The 21976-nt window shown below is 34.2% G+C and overlaps 1 protein-coding gene across 1 annotated transcript in view; it reads left to right on the forward strand.

Moving 5' to 3' along the window:
• NEK10 (NIMA-related kinase 10) overlaps nucleotides 1-21498 on the forward strand; it is a gene marked incomplete at both ends in the record, with an annotated part of 67731 nt that extends 46233 nt beyond the window's left edge. The window contains 9 exon segments of the mRNA XM_010087284.1: nucleotides 2592-2773; nucleotides 2861-2949; nucleotides 9318-9366; nucleotides 11499-11536; nucleotides 16218-16318; nucleotides 19380-19490; nucleotides 20543-20651; nucleotides 21306-21358; nucleotides 21443-21498. Coding sequence (XP_010085586.1) covers nucleotides 2592-2773; nucleotides 2861-2949; nucleotides 9318-9366; nucleotides 11499-11536; nucleotides 16218-16318; nucleotides 19380-19490; nucleotides 20543-20651; nucleotides 21306-21358; nucleotides 21443-21498 — 788 coding nt within the window.
• Nucleotides 21499-21976: the final 478 nt, after the last annotated feature.

Genomic DNA, 21976 nt, shown 5'->3' on the forward strand with positions numbered 1-21976 from the left:
TGCTGGAAGTTGAGAAGAGCAATTTAGGTTGCACTTCTCCAGAAGTAAAGTATATCTGATTTTACAGTGGTAATGTTGACCAGTGAAGAGAGAGACAGTGCAAGTGTACAGGATATAGATGAAGAGTCTCAGCTTATAGACAGGTTTTTCGTCATGGGTGGGACACAAATTTCAAGTGTTTCCAGAGATGCTTTTGCTCAGTCATAAAGATGAATTCTTGGGGGGGAAAAATTATTTGGTTTATAACTTGGACACTTTTGCACAAGAACTCTTTTCCCCTTAGATTTCCTTTTGAACTGTGTTTGTTTATTCTAAAAGGCAGGTTTGTTTCAACAAGGGTGGCAAACAATCACACCCATGGAGAAACCAAGGTACTAGTTTATTATGAAAATGTAAAAATAAATTGGATTAACTGATGAAGCCTCCAGAAAGATTTGTAAAATTCTAAACTCAAGAATAAAGTGTAGGTATGAGTACAATTCAGATGTGTATGTATCAATCTAACTCATGTTTTGGTATTTGTGGTATTTTGAATATCACACTGCTTAATAGATTTCTTCAAAGGGCAGGTATCTGTCTTTCTGTCTGTCTGAAAGAAGTCTCTCTGAAGATTTGGAAGTGGTTGTTTCAAGGTGCTTTTGTCCTTCTAAATCAGTCAGGCATCCTGCTCAAAATAGAAACAACAGTATATAATCTCACTTTTAAAAATTATTAGCTATTGTCTAGGTAGGGCAAAATATATCACAGTAATTTATATATTACTTTCAGATTAGTAACGAGAGACTGTATTTCTCTATGTTCAGATCTTATGTAAATGGACTTGACTTTATGTGTAGACAGGTTATAGCTTTACGGTTTATAGAACTGCTTTAAGGCTTTAGGATACATTTCACTGAACTCTGAACAGTTTCTGTAGCAGGTTTGATGATTATTTTTATTATGAGGTCTACAGAATTCAGTTCAGGCATTCCAAACAGGTTTCCTTTCTTGATATGGCAGTTAGATCTGACACCAATTTGTAACATCAGTCTTTTTGATCTTTTTTTTTCTTTTTTTTTTTTTTTTTCCCCGTTAGCTCTACTCAGTTTACAAGTTGTTGGTAACAATTAGTAATTTGAGTGTGAGGTTCAGTATTGGCAATGCTGAAAGGAGTTTAAAGTTTTGAAATGTCAATGCAGTTTGACCCTTCTCTCCCTTTACTTTGTTTTCTTTGATGTAGAACAGGTGATTTTGTTCTCTTCTGTAACTGTGCACTTAATGTTCAGGGCACAGTAAGCGTTCTCATCTATCATGACTAGGCTACTCTTTAAGTGAGCTTGAGTGTCATCCTTAGTGGTTGCCATGCTGTCCGCAGTCACTGCTGTTGTGGCATCTTAGACATAAAGTTGAGTTTAGTACTTAGGTATAAAATTATCTTTTCCCACCCAAATTTAAAGACAAAAGCTTGACAAGCTACAAGTTAAGTTATAGTTTTGGGGGTAGAACAGAAGGTGGGGAAATAATTGAAGCAGACCATTATGCAGTCAGAGATGAAGTCAATGCTCAGGGGTGCAGTTAGGTTTCTGAAAGAGGAAGGGTTTTCAGAATGTACCCATTCTGCTGTGTCCCGATAAAGTAAAAATATTTAATGGGAAAGACTTTGGAAGAATATTGTCTTAGATACAGGCCAAATTGTCTTTGACACACTTGCTAAGAATAGAAGTGTTAAGGAATGTATTATCTCCTGAAATTACTTTTAATATTAAAGATACTAATTTGTTTAATCCGATATGCTCATATAATTTATCTCCTGTTCTCCTTTATCACGCTTTGATCTGACAAGACAGAGTAAAAAGAAGCATGAATTTATTTATGCACAACAGAAATAACGTGAGAAGACTTCGAACAATATATAAAGAGATCATAATAACAGTTTATTTTCAAAATATATTGCATTAAAATAGAAGCAACAACAGGAATTAGGGATATCTATTCTTTCCAGAAAAGCTATAAACAATGACAACAGCAGGGGCAGAATTTTATACTTGTTAAAGAACTCCTTGCTACATTTGGTCAGTTCAGTCTTGGGGTATGTGTCTGGCATCACATCACATAGAGTTTACTTCATATTTTACTACCATCTCAACTGTTGTGCAGGTTTTGTGTTGTCCGGAACGGATCTGCAATTCTTTAATCTAAGCTGGAAGAGAGTAAATCTCTGGTTTCTTCTATCTGGGAACCTGCTATCTATGTCCTGTCTTTTATTTTTTGTGTTGTTCAGTATTTCCTTCTGGTCCGGCATTCGTTCCATTTTTTTTTTTTTTTCACTTTAAGTCCTTATTATGAAAAGACGTTCATCAAGGACAAAGATGCCTTCTATGTAAAGGCTAGAAATACTTTGTTTAGATTAAGAGTTTGAAAGTTTTGCTCTAAATTTAGAATTAGTGACCTAACCAGGTACTGTGTAGTCCTGGAGTAACAGCTAAGTGGGAACACAAAGTACATTTTTTATGTGTGTGTGTATATACACAAGTGACAATTTTCATCTGCAGGTTTTCTAATGAGTGCTCGATAAGGACAATATGTAACATTTCCTTGTTCTTTGTTGTCAGAAAAATTATGAGAAGTTGAGTCTTTGTAGCAGCAGCCATGGAGCAGTCAGTTGCAAAAGTGAATTTTCAGAAAATACTGACCTCCCAGCTGGAAGTTGTCAATCAGCATGTGGAAAAGATGAGGAAAGAACATACGAAGAAATCGTGGTAGAGGATCGCAGTGCTTTAGAGAACTCCAAAAAAGGTAGTCATTAGCAAAAGAAACATTAGGAGTACTATAATGCTGGTCAGAGGTGTGTTAAAAGCTTCTTTGCTTTAATTTTATTTGTGGATATGTCCTCTGAATTAGATGATGAGCTGGATGTATTAGGCAACTTAAGCAGCTCCAGTTCAAGTCATTTGAAAGAGTCTGCTGTTGGTAAGATTCCTTAAGAATGAAGTGTATGCTACTTTCTAACTGCAAAATAGTTGTTTATTCCAAAATATTAGGGTATTTTATGATTTGTTGCAAATTCATTATCTATTGTGGGTCCTAAGCAAAAGAAAACCAAAGTAACTGTACCTCTGTGGCAGCCATTTCCAGTATAATATGTTTTGCATCACATTTTCTTTGTGTAGCTTGTCTGTATATTTTGTAGCAATGCCTATGAAAACTAGAAAATTATTGGGCAACTTGACAAAGTGTTTTTAGATTTGAAGTATAAGTTAACCAGTGTTGATAAGAAACAGAAGGAAGACAGTGTGAAAACTTCTGTCTCACTAACAATAATACTATGCAAATGAATAAATGTAGGGCCCTGTTAAAGGGTGTAAAAAAGAAAGTTGAAAGAGGCAAGCTTTAGCTGCCAGATGAATTTACTGAATGGAACTGAAGGAATGCTTAATGATTCGATTTTAATTAGGAAGAGATTATGTGACAAAATACAGCATTAATTCTGCCTGTAGTTATTTATGGTAATCAGATAGGAAAGCACCAGCTGTGTTGGGTGTTATCTTAAGTAATAGTTTTTTGGATTGTGTTCTAAATATGAAAATTAAAAAAAAGAGAGAGCTGAAACATCTGCAACCACTGTGAGCTACCTGCTAAATTCTGAGCTACTATGATCTACCTATTAAATTGGATAGGATTCTGATTAGAGGAAAATCAAAGAGCATTTTTTACTAGAAGAAAAAGGTTGATATTAAAGCTGAGCAAACTTTATGATTTCCATTCATCCCATGACATTCTGACAGAAAATCTGTGGAGGATTTAAACTGTCTGTTTAAAAAGTGAAGGGAATGTAGTTGTCTGAAGATTAACAAATCTTATTGTTTCAGGGTCCTAGGCTTCAAAAAAAGTAGAATAACATTACTTTACGTGTTTATAGTGCTGTCTTAGTCTCTTTGTAGTACTATTTACTAGCTGTGTTTTCTTCAGATTTTGGCCCAGGTGCTGAAGAAATACAACTGCTTTTAATTAAAATGTCTAGCCATTAGTGCAGGGTAAAGAAATGGTTTGATGATTCTACTTAAAATCTGTTAATATGATTTGCTATTTGTAACTGGATAGCCTGCCATTCTGAAGGCTGGAGGGCCTGTGGCTAGCCAGCTCTTAGTTTATTGTAAAAATTTGCTTTAAAAAAAACCCAAAACCAACCCACAAAGGCACAAAAAAAAAAAAAAAAAAGCTTTGTTACTTTCTTGTGCTAGAGAGTAACAAGAGTAGCTTACAGGGTACAGGGAAGCCTCGTCTGAGAGTGAAAGGGGGCTGCATAGAAAGAACATATTGAGGAAGAGCAGCTTGCAGAGGCAGTGTTCTATTTTGGTGTATATACTGAAGATAACACATTGTGCATCTCTCAGAAGTTGAGTTATTTGTGGGCTAGTTTGTGTAGTTTGCAACTTGCCACACCCAAAGCGTTGTTGATAATGATTTCCTTGTTGTTAATTTTTCTTTGTTAAGATTCAGACATTAACAAAACATAAACTTTTTCTAATATTTAAATATTTTTTGCCAGATTTCCATAGATTTAATGAAATATTTTAACTGGAAAGATCTAGTCAGTTCCTATTTGTCCCAGTAACTTCAATCAAAATTTCTAGAAGTCATTGCCCATTTTCCTCCCAGCACAGAGTTTAGTTAGTACATAGGTACTTCAGGATTACTTTTTCAGAAAAATTATTCTGCAGCCATAGATTCTTAGATCACCTGTAGTTTCTACTTAATGTTGAAATTAGCGTTGTAGATCAGTTGTAATTAATGCTGGCAATTTTTTTTTTCTTTTTGGGGAAAAGGATAAGATAGCTTTTAAAAAAAGTATTATAAATTCAAGACACTTGGTTATTGCTTGCATTATGCTCCGTTTGTTGCTAATAAATGGCTAATGGTGTATGAATTAATCAGCTGTGGTTTTGTCAAGCCTGTCAGCATTACAGGGGAAAATGTGACCAACTTTCATCTAGCTAACTTGGAAATGGTTAACTTGAAAATGTGAGTTTCAGTTACAGGTGTATGGATTAAGGTCTTGAAAGGGTTTGTCTAATCATGCTGCCATCACATCGCTTTCAGAGAAAACATGATCTACAAAAATATTGCTGTATTTTAAAATTGGGGTAGTATTTTGTAAAAAGGTGGGATATATTGAGTTGTTCCGTAGCACAGAAGCTGATATGCATGTGAGTGACAGTATAATAGTGGTGAGTTTTTTATAGTCTACTAGTTGTCAAAATATTTTAATAATTTTACATACCCTGTGCTTTTCAATTATGCTTTGAGAAAAGGATTATTGTTCTTAGTCTAGGCAACGTAATTCTACAAGACCAGCTCCTTTAACAATTCCTGAGATTGCCAAATGCAAGGTTTGTAGATTCTGGAGTAGTTGTTTATGCTACTTGAGATGATTAATCCCATAAGAGCAAGATTCTGTACATTTCAGAAACATCAGAAACACAGAGACGGTAGTGGGATATGTGATTTTTTTTTTTCTTTTCTCCCCTGAAGTCCTTACAATTTGAAATTTATAAAGATTGACAGAGGATAGGGACACACTGAGTCAAAAAGCAACAAAGAGTGATGGGATGATTACTTGCATTATTTTTTCTTATTTTAAAATAAGTTCCAGCTTTACCTTAGCTTAGTCATATTGAAGGTGTTTTTACTTGGTTTTGATTTACAGTGTGACCGTACCGCATTTCTGCTGGTAAACCAAATAGCAGGAAAATACATCATATCTCTTACTGCACTGTAGTCCAGTAGAGCTAGTGTGTCAGTTGAGTGAGAGAGAGTTTAAAAGTACTCTGTCTGGGAACACTTTTTGGAAAATATTTTTTGTTTCCCTGAATCATGTTCATTTACACTACAATCAGGACAATGTCCTAAATACATTGAAAGGCTGCTTCTGTGGCAAAATATGCTATTAGAAAACCCTGCTCCCTAGGATTTTATGTACTTGCCCTCTGACCTTCCTCACAATAAAAAGGTAAGCAGACACCTGTTGTCTGCTTTCAGAATTGCGCAGCTACTAACTTTTCATGAGGCTAAGAAGTCTCAATGCACAGTCCTGTTGTTGGGCTATATCTTGCCTATGAGTTTTTCTATTACCTCATAATTTAATATATGTTTCTAGTATCTAGAGGAATCTCTGAACTTGTCTAACTTCTGACCAATAAGCAAAAACGTTGAGATTCAAGGTTCCTTTTCTTGCTAAAATTTCTGCAATGCAATAGTATTCAGTTACCATGTAATGAAGAGACCACAGATCTGCCAGAAGAATATTCTAGTGATGTAACTCTAGACGGGCCTCCTATATCTTTCTTTGGGCTTTTAGAAAAACAATTGCTTTACACAGTGTCAGTACTTGAGTCTCATGAAGGTGATGTTCAAAGTAGTCAAAAGTATTCAGCTGAATAACTGGGGATTTCTATAACTAGGACTCTAAAAATATGAACGCTGCATGTTGTATGTAGCAAATGATTGAGCTCTGTGTTTAGGTCATCATTTAGCTCCAAATGTAACTATTTTTGAGGATAACAACAAACACAGTAGGAAATAAATACCCATTCAGTAATGTCACTAGCTGTCTGGAGCTAGAAGTTTCATTCAAAATTGGGGCGTAATTGCAGGCAGCTACCTTATATCTTACAAGTTCTGTGATCACAGAGCTTTCTAAATTTTTTTTATTTTTTAATTTACACCAATTGTATTTGTTGATGGATTTTATTATTTGAGAAGATATTTATTCTTTATATAAGACATTTGGATAGCTTGGTAAGCCTCAGGAGTAAGATCTTCTCACATCTGCTGTATATGGTTCTTTAGCTTGTCAGGGGAAAGCTTAAGAAATTTCTTGAAAATGATTATTGCATCAAGAAATGCATAATTTGCACAATGTGCTGTCTGTGAAGAATTTTGGAGATCCTACAGTGTTTTTAGCTTTGTTTTTTCCAAGTTTGACTTTGTCTAAGATTCAGATTTCTCTTGAGAAATGATTTTTAGATGTCTGAGCCTCCTCGTGCTTAGTTATTGAATAAATTATTTCAATGTATTTTCATAAAGAGACTCCCCTCTCAGTTGTAGCTGCTTAGTGGATCTCTAACATAATAATAAGCAATAAAAATAGTGCTGAAAGGTGTTGGCTATTGTTTACTGATGTTCTGCATCATTATTTCAGGGGGGTTAGCATTAATAAGTATTTTCCTAACTTTAGCATATGAATCAGAAAATATTGCATCTCTGCCATGTACAGTGAGTGGTGTGAAATATCATGCACTTGTAAATACACTCATAAACTGGCAGATTAGCAAGTCAAATATGGTAAGTCATCAAATTGATTAAAGGGCTCATATCCAAATTTTCTTACTGATAGAGAGATCATTTATTTGAAACGGCCAAAGGGTATAGTATTTCAAATCCAATTTTATATATGAGTACTCGGAAAGGGGAGCTGTTTCTAAAATTCTTAGCAAAGAGCTGCATTCAAACTTAGCTTTCTAGCCAAGCAGCTTCTGTTACAGATTATCTCACATATATTCCCATAATATATTATAGTCTTTGTTATAACAGAGTGTCTGAGATTGTAACTCAGAGTCCTTACCCCAAGCAACCTGATTCAGGTTCAGTCAGAGCTTCTACTTTCGTACTTGTATTATTGTGTTTATATCCTAACCAGGTAACATTTCTGTTCCTTGAATAAGCACAATCACTTTATTATTATTTTTTTTTTTTTCCCCCAAAGGCCAAATTTACTTTCTAGGCAGTGGACTCTGTGTTTTCCTATCTGTTTTCCTGTCTGAGTGTTAAAGTTAATTGAAGTATCCTGGCTTCTATAAGAGCCTAATTTGTTTGCTATTATGTAAATCTATTGCTCTTATGAAACCTTCTTTTGGGGTAGCTACTACAGAGTTTTAACATCTGTTTTGCTAAGCAAAGCATTATCAAGGAATAAAATACTGTCTCTCTTTTCTTTCGTTCTGTCTGTGTGTCTTCTTTTTAGGGAGACAGATTTGGCCTAACGATGTATAATTTCTTTTGGTTTTAAAGTGAAGTTTGTGTGACAGATGCCAGCCTCCTTCAGGATTTTTTTATCTTTTTTTAAAACTTAGAGGATCTCAGAAAAGTAGGAAAAATAGAGGCACTATATTTCAGAACACAACAGAAAGTATGTTTGAACACAAAAAAAATATTTAAGACTCAGAAATGTGTTTGCTCTCTGAAAGACCTCTACTGTTGCTCTAGAATTAATATAACTGCCATAAGAAGACCAACAATGGGACAACTAGTGTAAATTTGGCATAAAATATTTTTTCTTAGCTACTGTTTGAGTGATTAGATGCCTCTGTTCTTATTTTATGATAATGCTTATGATGTTGCTAATGTGGAAGACATCTCATGTAGACAAAGATGCCAGGGTATTATATTAAAATGCATTATATTAAAATGCATTAATTTTGTGGGAAAATTGTAGAATTTCCTAATTTTACTATTCAGACCTTCAGTTAGATGAAATATGTTTTGATTTAAACATACACTTATTCCGCATTCAAAGTGAGAGATAATTTCTAGGAGAGGGTGGTCTCACATGTCACAATGACCATCAAAGAAGTGGTTTTACAGGAATGTTTGAAGACAAATGCTTTAAGACAATGCTTTCCAAGTGTATAGATAATAAATATATCATCAAACATTACTCTTCCTTCTTCACATTTTTCTGATACTGTGCAAAAAATGACATAAATGTTTGTGTTCAGTTTTATTACTGATTAGGTGTTTGGTCAATAACTGGTCATACCCCTGTCTTCAAGGTCTTAAAATCAAGAGAATTATGTAAGAAGTAAGGTATTGCATATGTAGTAGTTTGAATAGTTAGCTAATAGAATGGTGGTGATAAGACTCAGGTAGAGCAAGGTTTAGACATCCATCAAAGGTCCTCTGAGCAAGTGAGTAAATGTTCTAGCTTTTTATCCAAGCTAGAAACAATATTGTAACTACAGTGATAGTAGTAACTGAGGTAGTTATTTAGTGCAAATCCAGACTGATCTTCTGTGGACATCTAGTCAGTGTGTGTTATTAATTTCTGTGAAATTATGAAAATATTAATAAAAATGCTGTGCAGGGCTGAGATTTTAGTTACGATGTAAGTAAATCTTTGATACATCAAACAGCAACTCCATAGTCAAATGGGGTTTTGAATTTGTTTGACACTACTTTAAAAAAGTTATTTTGTCACCATGTATGGGAAATAGGAAATATTAAAATGCACGTATATGTATTTTTTTAATGCAGAGATAATACTTATGCATTTGTTTCAGGTATAATTAAACAAAGTTTTAGTGCTTCTGAAAGACAACCTCAGATTAGGTAGGTACAATTTATGATTTTCATATAGATTGTATAATTGATCATTGTTGTGATCAATTTCAGTCACTCGTTTCACAGTAGAGCAGTTGGCTGGTTGCCCTCATGAAACGTTTCCTTACTTATCATTACAACTTCATTTTATCTCAGCCTATGACACTTGATCTGCTTGAGGATATTGTTTGAGGGTGTTTGAACAGCGAAGCTTTACATGAGTGGTTTGGGGACTGGCACTGAACCGATGAATAGTTTTAAAAGTGGACCTTACAACATCAGTTTAAACTGACATTAGTTGGTTAACCAAATTCTGTTTTTGCATTTTTAAGTGCCTGTTTTTCTATAGAAAAATGTGTTTGTGCGTTTGATAGTGCAAAGTAATAGTTTAGGGTCGCTTTGAACTCCTCTAGACCTTCTTTATAAAGATAGTTATATTTTGTGATTTCTGGAGTCCTCCTCGTTTCTTTCAAAAAGGAAACTATCCAAAACAGAATATGGCATGGCCATCCCCATTCTCCTTCTAAAGGTCTTTCCTTTTTCTTCTGTTATTTATTCAGAAATGCATCAACCACATTCTTGACTAGCCATTATTTTTTCTGACCTCCTTGGCACCACTCTTATTCATAGACTCTGTTCTTTGTTTTTTAATTTCTGCTTTTCTTTCTCATCTGAAAAAAAATCCTAAAATCACTCATGGCCCCATCTGCCTTCTGAACAATTTTTGCTCATCTCTGTAAGATCTCTTCGTGGCCATGTGCCATATAGTTAAGTACTACATAACTACAGGGAATGTCATGATTGTCTGTACCTGAAGCCCTACCCGTTAGCTTGGCTTTTGATCATTCTCAAAAATAACATCCGTCCTCATCCAATACTTTAACGTCTGAGCATCTGCTTTAACTTGTGCATCTCTCAAAGTTATTTCATTCAGAATGTGTCTCACTGTTCTGCCTGGCACCTCTAAGATATAGCCTTTCCGATCAATATACACTGCTAGAACTCCTGCTTGGGTTCATAAGGCTATCATGCAAGCAACATCTTTCCCGGTTTTGATACGTGCATTCCAGTCACTCAAATGCCCATTCAGAACACTGCTGCAAGGAACATTTCTACAGCCCTACCTTCAGCTTTACAGCCCTACTTTCAACCTTGCCATTTTCTGTGTGTATCCTTTTACTGGTTGTGCTTTTCCTATCACTTCAAAACCATACTTTATTTTTCTTTTCAGAGTTGTTCTTAGCATATCAACATCCAATCGCTCACTTATCTCTCACTGGCTTTCTGTTTTCAGTCCAGCTTCAGTCAGTAATGGCAGCCTCCTAATGCTTAAGCGCTGAAGCAAGCACATTTGTTTTTTAGAACATCTCTGCCTTTCACCTAAGCATTAGCAAAGCTATCTCCTTATCTTTCTGCATAACTACTCCTTGCAACTGTAATTTTCCCTACTACCTGAAAAATAAATACAATTTCTTGCCATGCTAGGGCTGTTGAGGCTGCCCTCCATCAGAACATCATATTGGTTCTTTCAGTTCCCCATCTAGCTGTATCCATTTGTTGTTGCTTGTCTGAGCTAGTGAAATCTGTGTTTTTGTTCAGTGTAGAGCAGAAGCTAGCACTTGAACATCTGGACCTATAGTTCTGACATTGAGGTATTGCCATCCTGATGATGTAATATTACTTTTTTTTCCCCTCCACTTTACTAGTACTGTATGTATTATTACTCCTGTTTTTATCCACTGGACAATGATTACTTCATTCTTTATATTTTCCATACATAAAATGGGTTAATTGAAATGACCCTAAACATGTACAAATGCAAAATAATGTGTAATCTAGTAAATTATTGAGTTTTAAATGTAAAAATCCTGTCTACTGTTTTTATACTTTCCGGGGTAAAAACTGAGTAGGGAAGGGAATGAAGTCTAATTTTTATTTCGTAGAAGTCATGCTATTTTGGACACGTAGAGTAAGCCAGCCCTTATGTGACTTATAAATGCACAGTTATAGTGAATTTAGACAGATTTCCTTTAGAGGAAACCTGAGAAGGAGTCAGGGAATACTGATATTTCCTCTGCAGTCATTGATGCCAAACACAATTAAAACTGCTTTTTTTTTTTTTTTCTTTTTTTAATAAATAGAGATTGTATTGAAGGTCCAGGATCACGACTGCGACCAGGTAATTTTGTGCTTGAACAAAATAAAACTTTAACTTAAATTAAATGTAACAATTTTCAAGTTTTAAATCTTATTCATTTGTGACAGGGTGGCAGCCTTATAGTCTTCCAGTTGTAGTTCTTTGCAATATGAAAAATCATGGTATTATCTAATAGTTATATTTTAAATTGTTAGAAAAGGAGATAATTACCTTTCAGATACAAATGTGTTATCTGAAATATACTTAAGGAATTTCTTTAAAATATGAATTCCAACAGTAAATCAGTAAGACTTTGTTTTAATGGTCATTATTCTGGCTAAACTTCTGCTGAATGCAGTGGAAATTTCTCCTATGAAAGGAATATTTTGTATCATGTATTTATACATCATCATTGATGAAAGGCGTTTTCCATTTGACATACTTGTCTTTCTTACTGAGAATCTTCACATACTGTAAAAATCTATTTTGAGCAGTTGAAATATTGATCTTCATTTTTTAAAAAGTATTTTTTATCTATACTAAGTTCTATTTCACAACTTTTTGATATAAAAATTGTATTAGGAGTTTTAGTTATGCAGTACAAATCAAAATTTTCTGTCCCCTTCCAGCAGTTTTCAATGCTGTTTACTGAAGCGTGCCATTATAATACTAACGTACAGTTTAAACCTACTATCCAGCCATAATGTATCAGAGCTGCAGACAAACACTTCAGCCTTTGTAATATTTTCAGTCCTGTGGGTGATTTGAGCAAAACCAATATCTTTGGTCAGTAATGTTTTTCTTTTTACGTAAAATTCTTAAAAGTTTTGATCAAGCCCTCAGCAGCCTATTCGCACGCACGTTGCCTCATCCCCCAGATAATGCTATACTTCTGTATTTCATAAAAAGTATAGTTGTGGAGTGATCTGGTGTATATGGATTTCATGGGAACTCCTAAAGTTCCTAGCTGAACATTGGGTCTCTAGCTGTCTTTGAAGCACATAGACATGACAAGTAGATATTGCATCCGGTCCTACTAGACTGGTAAGTCGTATTGTTGCTGTCATATTAGAAAAGAGAGAAAGCTCTATACACAGAATAACAGGGAAATCCATATTTTGTCCTACAGTCCTTTCTGTTTGCTGATATAATCTTAAGCATATTTTTATTCATAAAAAAACCCATAAAAATCTGTGAAGAACCACAAAAGAAAGGCACTCTTTTTTTTTCTTTTTTTTTTTCTTTTTTCTAATACAAGCCGTTGACAGCAAAGGAGAAGTGAAATACCACAGAACAGGGAGCCGTGAAAAAGGGAACATGTCAAGGGAGACATGACAAGTAGATATTGCATCCGGTCCTACTAGACTGGTAAGTCGTATTGTTGCTGTCATATTAGAAAAGAGAGAAAGCTCTATACACAGAATAACAGGGAAATCCATATTTTGTCCTACAGTCCTTTCTGTTTGCTGATATAATCTTAAGCATATTTTTATTCATAAAAAAACCCATAAAAATCTGTGAAGAACCACAAAAGAAAGGCACTCTTTTTTTTTTCTTTTTTTTTTTCTTTTTTGTAATACAAGCCATTGACAGCAAAGGAGAAGTGAAATACCACAGAACAGGGAGCAGTGAAAAAGGTAACATGTCAAGGGAGTAAAGTTTTTATCACTGTCCTAACAAAAACTGAAGATTCCTAGATTGTAACAGCAAGAGCACACTGTTTATTTTGGGATTGAATATAACAGTGTTGAAACAGTTGTTAGAGAGGTGAAAATGAGTCAAAAAGAGCTAAATCAAAATCTTCTTGTGGTATACAATATTTTACATTATTATAGCATGGCTTCCACTGTCACCTTGAGCAGATAAGACCAATTTAAATTCTTCCTTAAGTGGCTCAGAGGAAATGCAAGACTTCTTTTCCTCTTGCTTATTATTAAGAGGAAACTTAGGGAAAAAATGTCAAACTTAATTTCACTTGCCTCTGTCAACCCATCTGCCAAAATGCATTGCCACAAAAAATCTGACAATAGCAATGATGTCATCGTCTTCTCAGCAGGCAAAGCATGATAGAGGAGCACTAGATAAATAAGAATCAAGCTGTTCTGTATTAATTGTTATATTTTAAATCTGAATGATATTTTATAAATCTACACAGTTTGTAGAATACATAATATTTACTTCTGTGTCCTAATTCTATTAAATTAAGCTTGATCAGTAGTATTTCTCTGTTGGTTCTTACGGCTGGAATTAAAATTATTCCATGGAATACAAATAAATTTATACATCTTTTTTTTGGTTCAATAGATAAGTTCATAATGCTCTTTAGTTAACAAAATATAGTCAACCTTTAGGTATAATATCCACAGATCAGTACTGAGTTTATTGTGCTTTGTAAATTTTAAGTAATGCTTACTCATTTAGGTAGTCAAGTGAATTTGGTTTTGCTTTTTATTAAGCTACCTTTGGCTAGTATTTTTCAAATATCTCATTAAATATGTCAGGAAACAAATCACATGGATATTTGATATTACTTGCTGGTAAATTAGGGCAGTTTTGCTTCAGAAATAGAGCACAGTCTTTTAATCACCGAGCTACTTGAACTACAAAAAAAAAAAAAAAAGGTATCTACAGCAGACAAGTAAATCTACCTCAAATTCCGGATGACTGAGACCATATCTGATTTAATGGCTGTTTGTGGTAAGTCCCAAACAGTAGTTCAGTGGGGGAAATAAACTTTCACTTCAAGCTTTTGTTTTCATGATCCCAAGAACTAAATACTTACACATAGCTGATATAATTTTTTTATCTGATTTTAACACATAGAAGTAAATAGGTTAAAATTGTTGTGTTAAATTTATTTTGCTGAAAGAAAAGCATAGCTTCTATTAATGCATGACTTCCTTTGAAGTGTTTTTGTCTATGAAAAATATACATTATGTACATGTATTTGCTTGACAGAGGATGGTAGTCTAGCTTTAGAGGAAGAGGAACAGGTTTACACCTACTCGCTATTTTCATGATACAAGAAAAAATCAGCTTTCCTGCTCCTTGCTAATTCACACAGTTATCTAAATAAAATCAACAATTATCTAATAAAAATGATACGAGGAAGCCTAAATGTTTGAAGTACTGCAATATTCTTAAAGTCATGTTTTTCCTTTTAATTCCAAACTGACTCTGTTCTTTACTTCCGAATTTGTACTACAAAATGTTGCGTCATTGTCATTGGGTATGATGGATCCTTTTTAGCAAAGATCACATTTGGGCACTCATTTAAATAGTTAAGCACTAAAATATAAATCTATGTGTGCACTGTTTATGAATTTGTGTATGCATATCTATTGCGCATGTTGTTAGGTAATAGCTAAAGGATATGTTTCAAATACAGTGTGTTTAAAAAAAGGTTTTTTAAATATCTGTTTTCAAAGAAAACATTAGAAACAGCTTATAGCAATGTTGTTTTCTCAAAGTGCCACTACTTTCTTATTATGTCTCTCCAGCTTCATGATCTCTTCCTAGTAATTAGTCAATGAATATTTTATCTTCTGATCTGTCTCATGTACAAGTCTGCTTGAAATGTTAATACTTAGGGAAATGATCTGGAGATATATTACGAGACACAACACTTTTCAAAACTGATAAAATATTTAATTTCTAAATTTGTTTAGTCTCTTTTTCTTAAAATAATCCAACTTTTGTATTCCATATAATATGATGGGATGGGGGGGATAAAATCTTTGTTGCATATAGCGTGTATGTAATGTGCATAGCTCATAATTACATGCATATGTACATGGGAATTGAATCAGTGTTAATATTTTCTGGTTTGCATAACCCCATTTTGTGGTTTGCGTCACTTCATGCATTTTCTACCAATATCTAACTAGCTTTGCATTTAAAAGTTTTTAAAACACACTTTTCCTTTATATTCACAGGCCAACACTACTATTTCTATGGAATTCACTAGCAAAAGCAATATACAGTCTGTAATACAGAGCAATTGTCTGTATTCTTTCATTTGCAGAGGGAGGAGTTTTTACAGCATTATTCTTTGATTAGCATTAATGTTCTTTCAGTCTAAACATGAAAATGCCATTTATGCGCTTTCTGATGATGTCATTTTGGTCATGGAGAATGCTGCTAACAGGTCATTTCCACAGTCTCCATCACTATGTCTTTTAGAAAGGGTGATCTCTGGTGGGGAGGAATTAATGACAAAGAACAGACACCACTAATTTTCTGATGCAAAGTAAAGAAGACCCAAGAGATTCATAGCTTCTTGCACGTTTTCTTGAGGTTTCTCTCAATATATGCTCTTGCTAAATGTTGGAAACAAAAAGTACCTGTGATAAAGCAACACACATCACTATAAGCAACATGAAAATATATTTTAATAAAATTATTCTCCAGAAGGGCTGCATCAGACATTTTATTGTAATTCTTAAGGTAAAATGAAAATAAATTTCATAACATCACAATATTAAAAAGAAAAATATCATGTATGCTAGTCTATGTAAAAAAAATCAGTTAAAATAAGAAAATTCTGTTTATCATATCTTTAAATTTCCTTTTGAGTGAATGTAGGAAAATATTTACGATTAGGAAAAACAAGTCATGCAGTTAAACTTAATATTCACATCTATGGGTTTTAAACAGTGTACGCCATTAATATAGTAAGGCAACAAAATGAACTTTCTCCTGATTTTACTGTTGTCATCTACAGCATCGGCAGGAATTTCTGTATCACAACAGAAGGTGCGTCAGATCAGTGACCCTGTTCAGCAGATTCTTATTCAGCTGCACAAAATTATCTTCATCACTCAAGTATGCATTACTGTTGCTTCTGACATTCTATACTTTTCAGTTATTTGCTGTTGTCAAAATGATGGTACTGCAAAGTGCTGCTAATTTAGTCACTGTTCTTTAAAAACAACAGAACTTGACATTTTTGCAGATGGCAGGATGCTTTAAAAATATATCATTTAAATAAAGACTAACCTTGAATATTAGTATGTGGAGGATGGCAATAATTGAGTCATATGAAAAAAATTCAGTGGCTCACCTCAGAAAAATGGATTGTACGGTAAATTATTTTTACAACATTCTGTCATGCCAGCAATATAAATATTTTAAGTGACTTAATATCATATACTGACACGGAGAGTTCATTAAATGCTTTCCTCTGTAGCAATAATTTCTAAATAACTTTTAAGTAATAATTTTTATTAACAATAAATAGTAATAATTTATTGGGATTTCTAGTGCAATAGTTCAAATCATGCATATGTTAATATTTTGAGATGTCAGATCTTTTCAAACTTAAAACTTATTTTAAAATTAAGTTCAACTGTTTCATAGCGAAAGAGTCTTAAAGTTATTTCATGCTGATGTGAAAGCCAAAATGGAGCTGATATAAATCCACATTGAACCCTCAAGTAAAAATGTGATGGAAAACTTCCTTCTCCAGAAAGATGGCTGCTATTCAGTTACTTGCAAAATCTGCTGTCATTAGACAAACATATTTTTATTTTCCAACATGAACTGTTTATATTTGGAAAGTTGTATTTATCACCTCAGGGGATTTTCAGATTGCTGAGCTGAATTTGTATGTTTTTGTGTAGAACAGAATAGCATAACTGCACTTGGGTGTATTTTATTTTTTTTTTAACTGTCAAGTTTATCAAAACAGGTAACACAGGAAATAAATTATCAGGGACAATAAAACTATTGTTATTTAAAATAATTTGAATTTAATTAATTTATTGCAAGAATTATCTCCTTCAATTGCTAACAGAAGTGAGGTACTTCAGTCTTTACATGCCACATTAGGAATATGTCCAAGATGCTCATTAGTGAACCTACCTTTTCTATTGAAGAAGATTTTCTCAAGTGGCCTACTAATTAATGCAAGTTGTCATAACATGGTTGCGTTGTAACCAAGAACCAACAGCAACTCAAAGACTCTCTCAGAATTGACCACTGAAGCAGTAGTAACAACTTTGATACTTTTGGTGTCAGTTGGGTTTGGAATGGGAAGGCAGAGAAACCAGGATCCATACCTGTACCTGTTTGCTGTGTACTCTATGTGCTTCTCTTGTACTTATGTTCTTACAAATCTAAGGTAGAATATTTTTTATAATATGTAACAGTTTTCTAAAACTGTTATGTTTCAGCTGACAATTGTAAACTGAAGTTTACAAGGGATAGTTCTTGCCTGTTAGTTCTCGACTGCCATCAGCCTTCCCAATCCAGTTTCCATGGGAACAAGAGTTAGAGTGATCTCTGGAAAACAATGTAGGAGAAAGCTTTTTAAAAAAGCATTATGTAAATCCTTGGCCTTTTTTTTTTTTTTTTTTTTTTAAACTGATCTGACATTTTATTTCATTAAAACAAAAGTTAAAATTGAACACTGCTGCCTGAGGCAACTCCAAGTTTCTCATGCTGTGGATTTGTCCTTTACCACCTTTACTTCAGAATATGCCGGTATGCCCATGGTGCATTACCTGCACATGGTTCATTTCAGTGGCATGTAGTCTATAGAGTATCGTGCAGGCCTTTCCTAAGGTATGACTTTTTTTTTACTCACTTATAGGCTAAGTATTCAACACCTGACTTAAAGCATATGTGTAAGGCCTTACCTGCATGAATCTGTCTGTAACAAAAAACTATGCAAACAGCTTTCTGATTAAGTCTTTTATGCTTAGGATGTAACCTTGATCCCTGGTTTGCCAGAGCAAATCAGGACTCCTGTGAGGCCAATGTAGCTGTTCCAGATTTATAGCCATCTAAGAGCAGTAATTTGCTCCAATGAGGAAAAAAAATCTCTATATTTGTACTGTGACAGTGTTTGAGTGTGGATCATTAGTGGTCAAACCTTCCTTGAGCAGTCAAAAAGCTTCCTAAATTCAATGGAGTGGCACTTTGTGAGTTTACATCAGTGATGTGATTGTAAACTCTGTACTAAATGGTGGAAAATCATAGCTTTATAAACACTGTCTCCAGGTATAAGCAACTGTACAGAAACAGCACAGGAGATCTTTCCAAAAGGGTAGTAAATACCATGGAGTTGTTATCAGTCTGGGTTGGTGTCATTGCATTGACCCGACAGCTGAAGCTTAACATTTACTGTTGAAGCATAAAAACGGTTTTAAAATGCTAAAGAGCAAAGGAAGAGACCTCCTTTGAACTGCCTCTTGAAGACTTTAAAATACATTAAAGTACAATTTGTGTTTTTCTTTTGTAAATATGGTTGAAAGGTGTGTACTTTTTCAACTAAAAAATATAGGAGAAGTGTACGAAATAATTTTTGCTTTATAGACAAGTGAAGTGTAAATTAGCTTCCACATGAAGTTTCTAGCAAAAGAGACATTCTGAATTGTATTAAGATATACATAAGGACCTTAAAAGAGCCTGTTGAAGCCATGAGGAAGAGTCACATTAATTTTGACACACACTGAATGAAAATCTGAGCTTCTTGAAGTTCCATTAATTTCAGCTGGAGTGACTTATTATAGCTAACACAAAATCTAGTTCAGTGTTCTTATGGGCTTAATCTATAGAAGAATGTCCCAAATATTGGCACTTTGATCAGGGAGGCAAATCTGGTATTACCCGTGTTAGGCTTATTATAATGATGTTTACCTTCAAGGCTAGAGGAAGTGATTTATGTGATAGGCCAAGCCTAACAGAATGGGCAAACTAAGGAGCATTATTGTAATATGCCATTAAATCAAGTCTTGTACTGTTGTTTATCACCATGCTATTAAACATCAGTGTTTCTTTTTGCAGCATAGCTGCTTTTTTCAATAATGGTACTGCTGATTAGGTCATCTTTATGGGAGGTGTAACTGAGCAGTGAAAACATCTGTTTCTTTGTTTCGTATAGCTTCCTCCAGCTTTTCAATGCAACTTGAAAAGGAGAATCATTGAGAGATTCAAGAAGTCCCTCTTCAGTCAGCAGAGCAATCCATGTAAACTGAAATCAGAAATGAAAAAGGTGCAGTATACCAATTACTACCTGTGGTCGACTTTGTCTCTTCTTGTATTTGAATTAAGCTATTGATAGAAATATCACAAAAACGTAAGTGTAAGATTCCCTTTTGAAAAGGAAATATTTAGAATGTTCTCTAGCTATCCTTTATTTGGAAAATACGGAGGCTTCTTACATAAGCGGTTTCTACAGACTGGTTTCAAGTTGTGTCTGATCATTGGAACATTTGTTTTGTAAATGGAAAGGACCTGCTAGCTGCTAATATGCAAAACCAGACTTGATGTTGTCAGAGCTCAGAAGAGGAAGGAAAATGTAATTTTTTGTGACAAAGGCTGATAAAGATTATGTAAGCTCTTAATTTAGGTAAGCTTTTCTTAATTTAATGTTAGTTTCCCAGTATTATTAATGTTTTGGAATGGATTCCTACTAGAACTATGAATTTTAAGAAGGCACTATCCCAGAGTGTCTTGAATATAGCATACCTTGTCCCATTGTTGCGCAGTGTGTCAGAAACAGTTTAGTGTCATCGGTTTAAAAATAGCGCAGATTTGCAAGAATGGCATGACTAAAGAACCATGCCTGCATATTAAAGTGACTTTCAGGTTTCAGAAGTGTTGGGGTCCTTCTAATGGGAATTATATCGCTTGAATATGGACGAACAATTTAACTTGAAGCCCGAGTTCCGAAATCCAGTCATTAGCTATTTCTCTCCTAGATTTGAGGGAATACACTTCACTGTTTATCTTCACACATATTTATAGTTTATAATATTTTATCCAGATAGTCTAAAGAACTCAATGCTTTATACTAAGTGCAGATTGGCAGCTTGCAATGTTCAGTCAGTGTTTCTGGAAAGAAGAAGGTAGGACATTCATAATTGTGTTCACTTTTTCATTACTCTAAAGAACATTGAAGTCTCATTTGTCTTTTGATTGCACTAGGAAACGTAGAAAAAGGGTTAACTGCCTCATAGAAGTCTGAAGTTTTGCTAAATGGTAAGGACAGAGATTTCAGATATCCTTTGCTGCCTTTTTTTTTTTTTTTCTTCCCCTCTCTAGCTGCTGCAAGGTTCTCCTGAACTGATTGAGCCCAACTTCTTCACACCAGATTGGCATGTGGTACTTTCCTCTTCAGGTGGAAATATGTTGCTTCCAGATGATAGAAAAGGTAAAGAAAGCAACAAAACCTGTGTAGTGGCTTATATATTTCTGATAAAGTGAATGGTATTAAAGCAGAAGGAATTGCTGCTCTAAGATCTGTCTTTAAAGACAGTAAAGTTGTAAAGTTGTGTTAACTATACTGATTTTAATTGTCAGGGTTTTTTTTTTTGTTTGGTTTGGTTTTTGTTTTGTTTAATTCCTGGTAAGATACAGAGTTTACTACTGATGGAGCATTCTACTAATTTAAGACAGTATACTTCGGAATTACAAAGAAGTATCAAATATGCAAATAACACATGGTTCATCCTTGAAAATCAATAAAAATTATTGTAACTGAAAATGTCATACTTAGGATTTACCTGTCCTTGCACATGATAATGTAAAGTGTTGGATTGTTGTGTTCTGTTACATTAAGCATTTAAAATATTTTCCATTAGTTAGTATTATTTCATAATGTGGTAACATTGTGTGCCTCAAATGTTCACATCATGGCCTGAGATGCCTCCCACCTTTGCAGGGGGTCATTGTGGTCAGTGGAATAAGCTGCTGTTAATCAAGCATTGCTCTTGTCATTATATTTGTAGTGGAATTGCTAAGAAACTGATGAGGGAGAATAAAGCCCAAACTCAGTAGTATAACATTACTTGCCTTTTACTTTAAGGTATTGTTGGCACTTGTGACATAGCAGAAGGGATGACATATGAGCAGTTGCAGGTAAGCTGTAAATATACCTATATGTATTAATTTATTACTTTTAATAAAGATAATTTACTGAAATGAATTTCTTTTATCTTGTAGACTCTAATTGAAGAGGTTCTAGAGGAAAGTGGTTATTACAATTTCTCTTCTAACAAGTGAGTCTGTTCAATTTAAAAGAAAATGTTAATTATGATGTGCTATAACCAAATATGAAACCTGCCTGTTCACATGATTGCAGTTTTACTTTAAACTTAGTGCAATAAATGGTTTATTATAAAAATGGATGCATGGACTGGAAGAAATGTACGTGGGACGTATTAGTGAATCTAAGCAGGTTTTTTTGGCCACATCTGTTTTCTTCGCTCAGATGATAGAGTAGTATAAGTTTGGCAGCAATTTCCTCACGTTTTTCCCATATACAACCACAGCTGAAAAAAAAGTGATTTAAATAGAAGTATATTTTGTAAAATACTCTACCATTTCAGGGTTGAAAGGATGAAGCTGTCATATTTAGTAAAATGTTTGAGTACAGCACAAAAAGCAGAATAAGTGGTTGCTAGCACAGAAGTGCAGGGGATGAAAAACAATTTAACGGTCTTTGAAAACAGGCAAATGCCTTGTCCTAGAGATGGT

This window comes from Pterocles gutturalis, unplaced genomic scaffold, assembly GCF_000699245.1.
Source record: "Pterocles gutturalis isolate BGI_N339 unplaced genomic scaffold, ASM69924v1 scaffold3856, whole genome shotgun sequence".
Taxonomy (NCBI): domain Eukaryota; kingdom Metazoa; phylum Chordata; class Aves; order Pterocliformes; family Pteroclidae; genus Pterocles; species Pterocles gutturalis.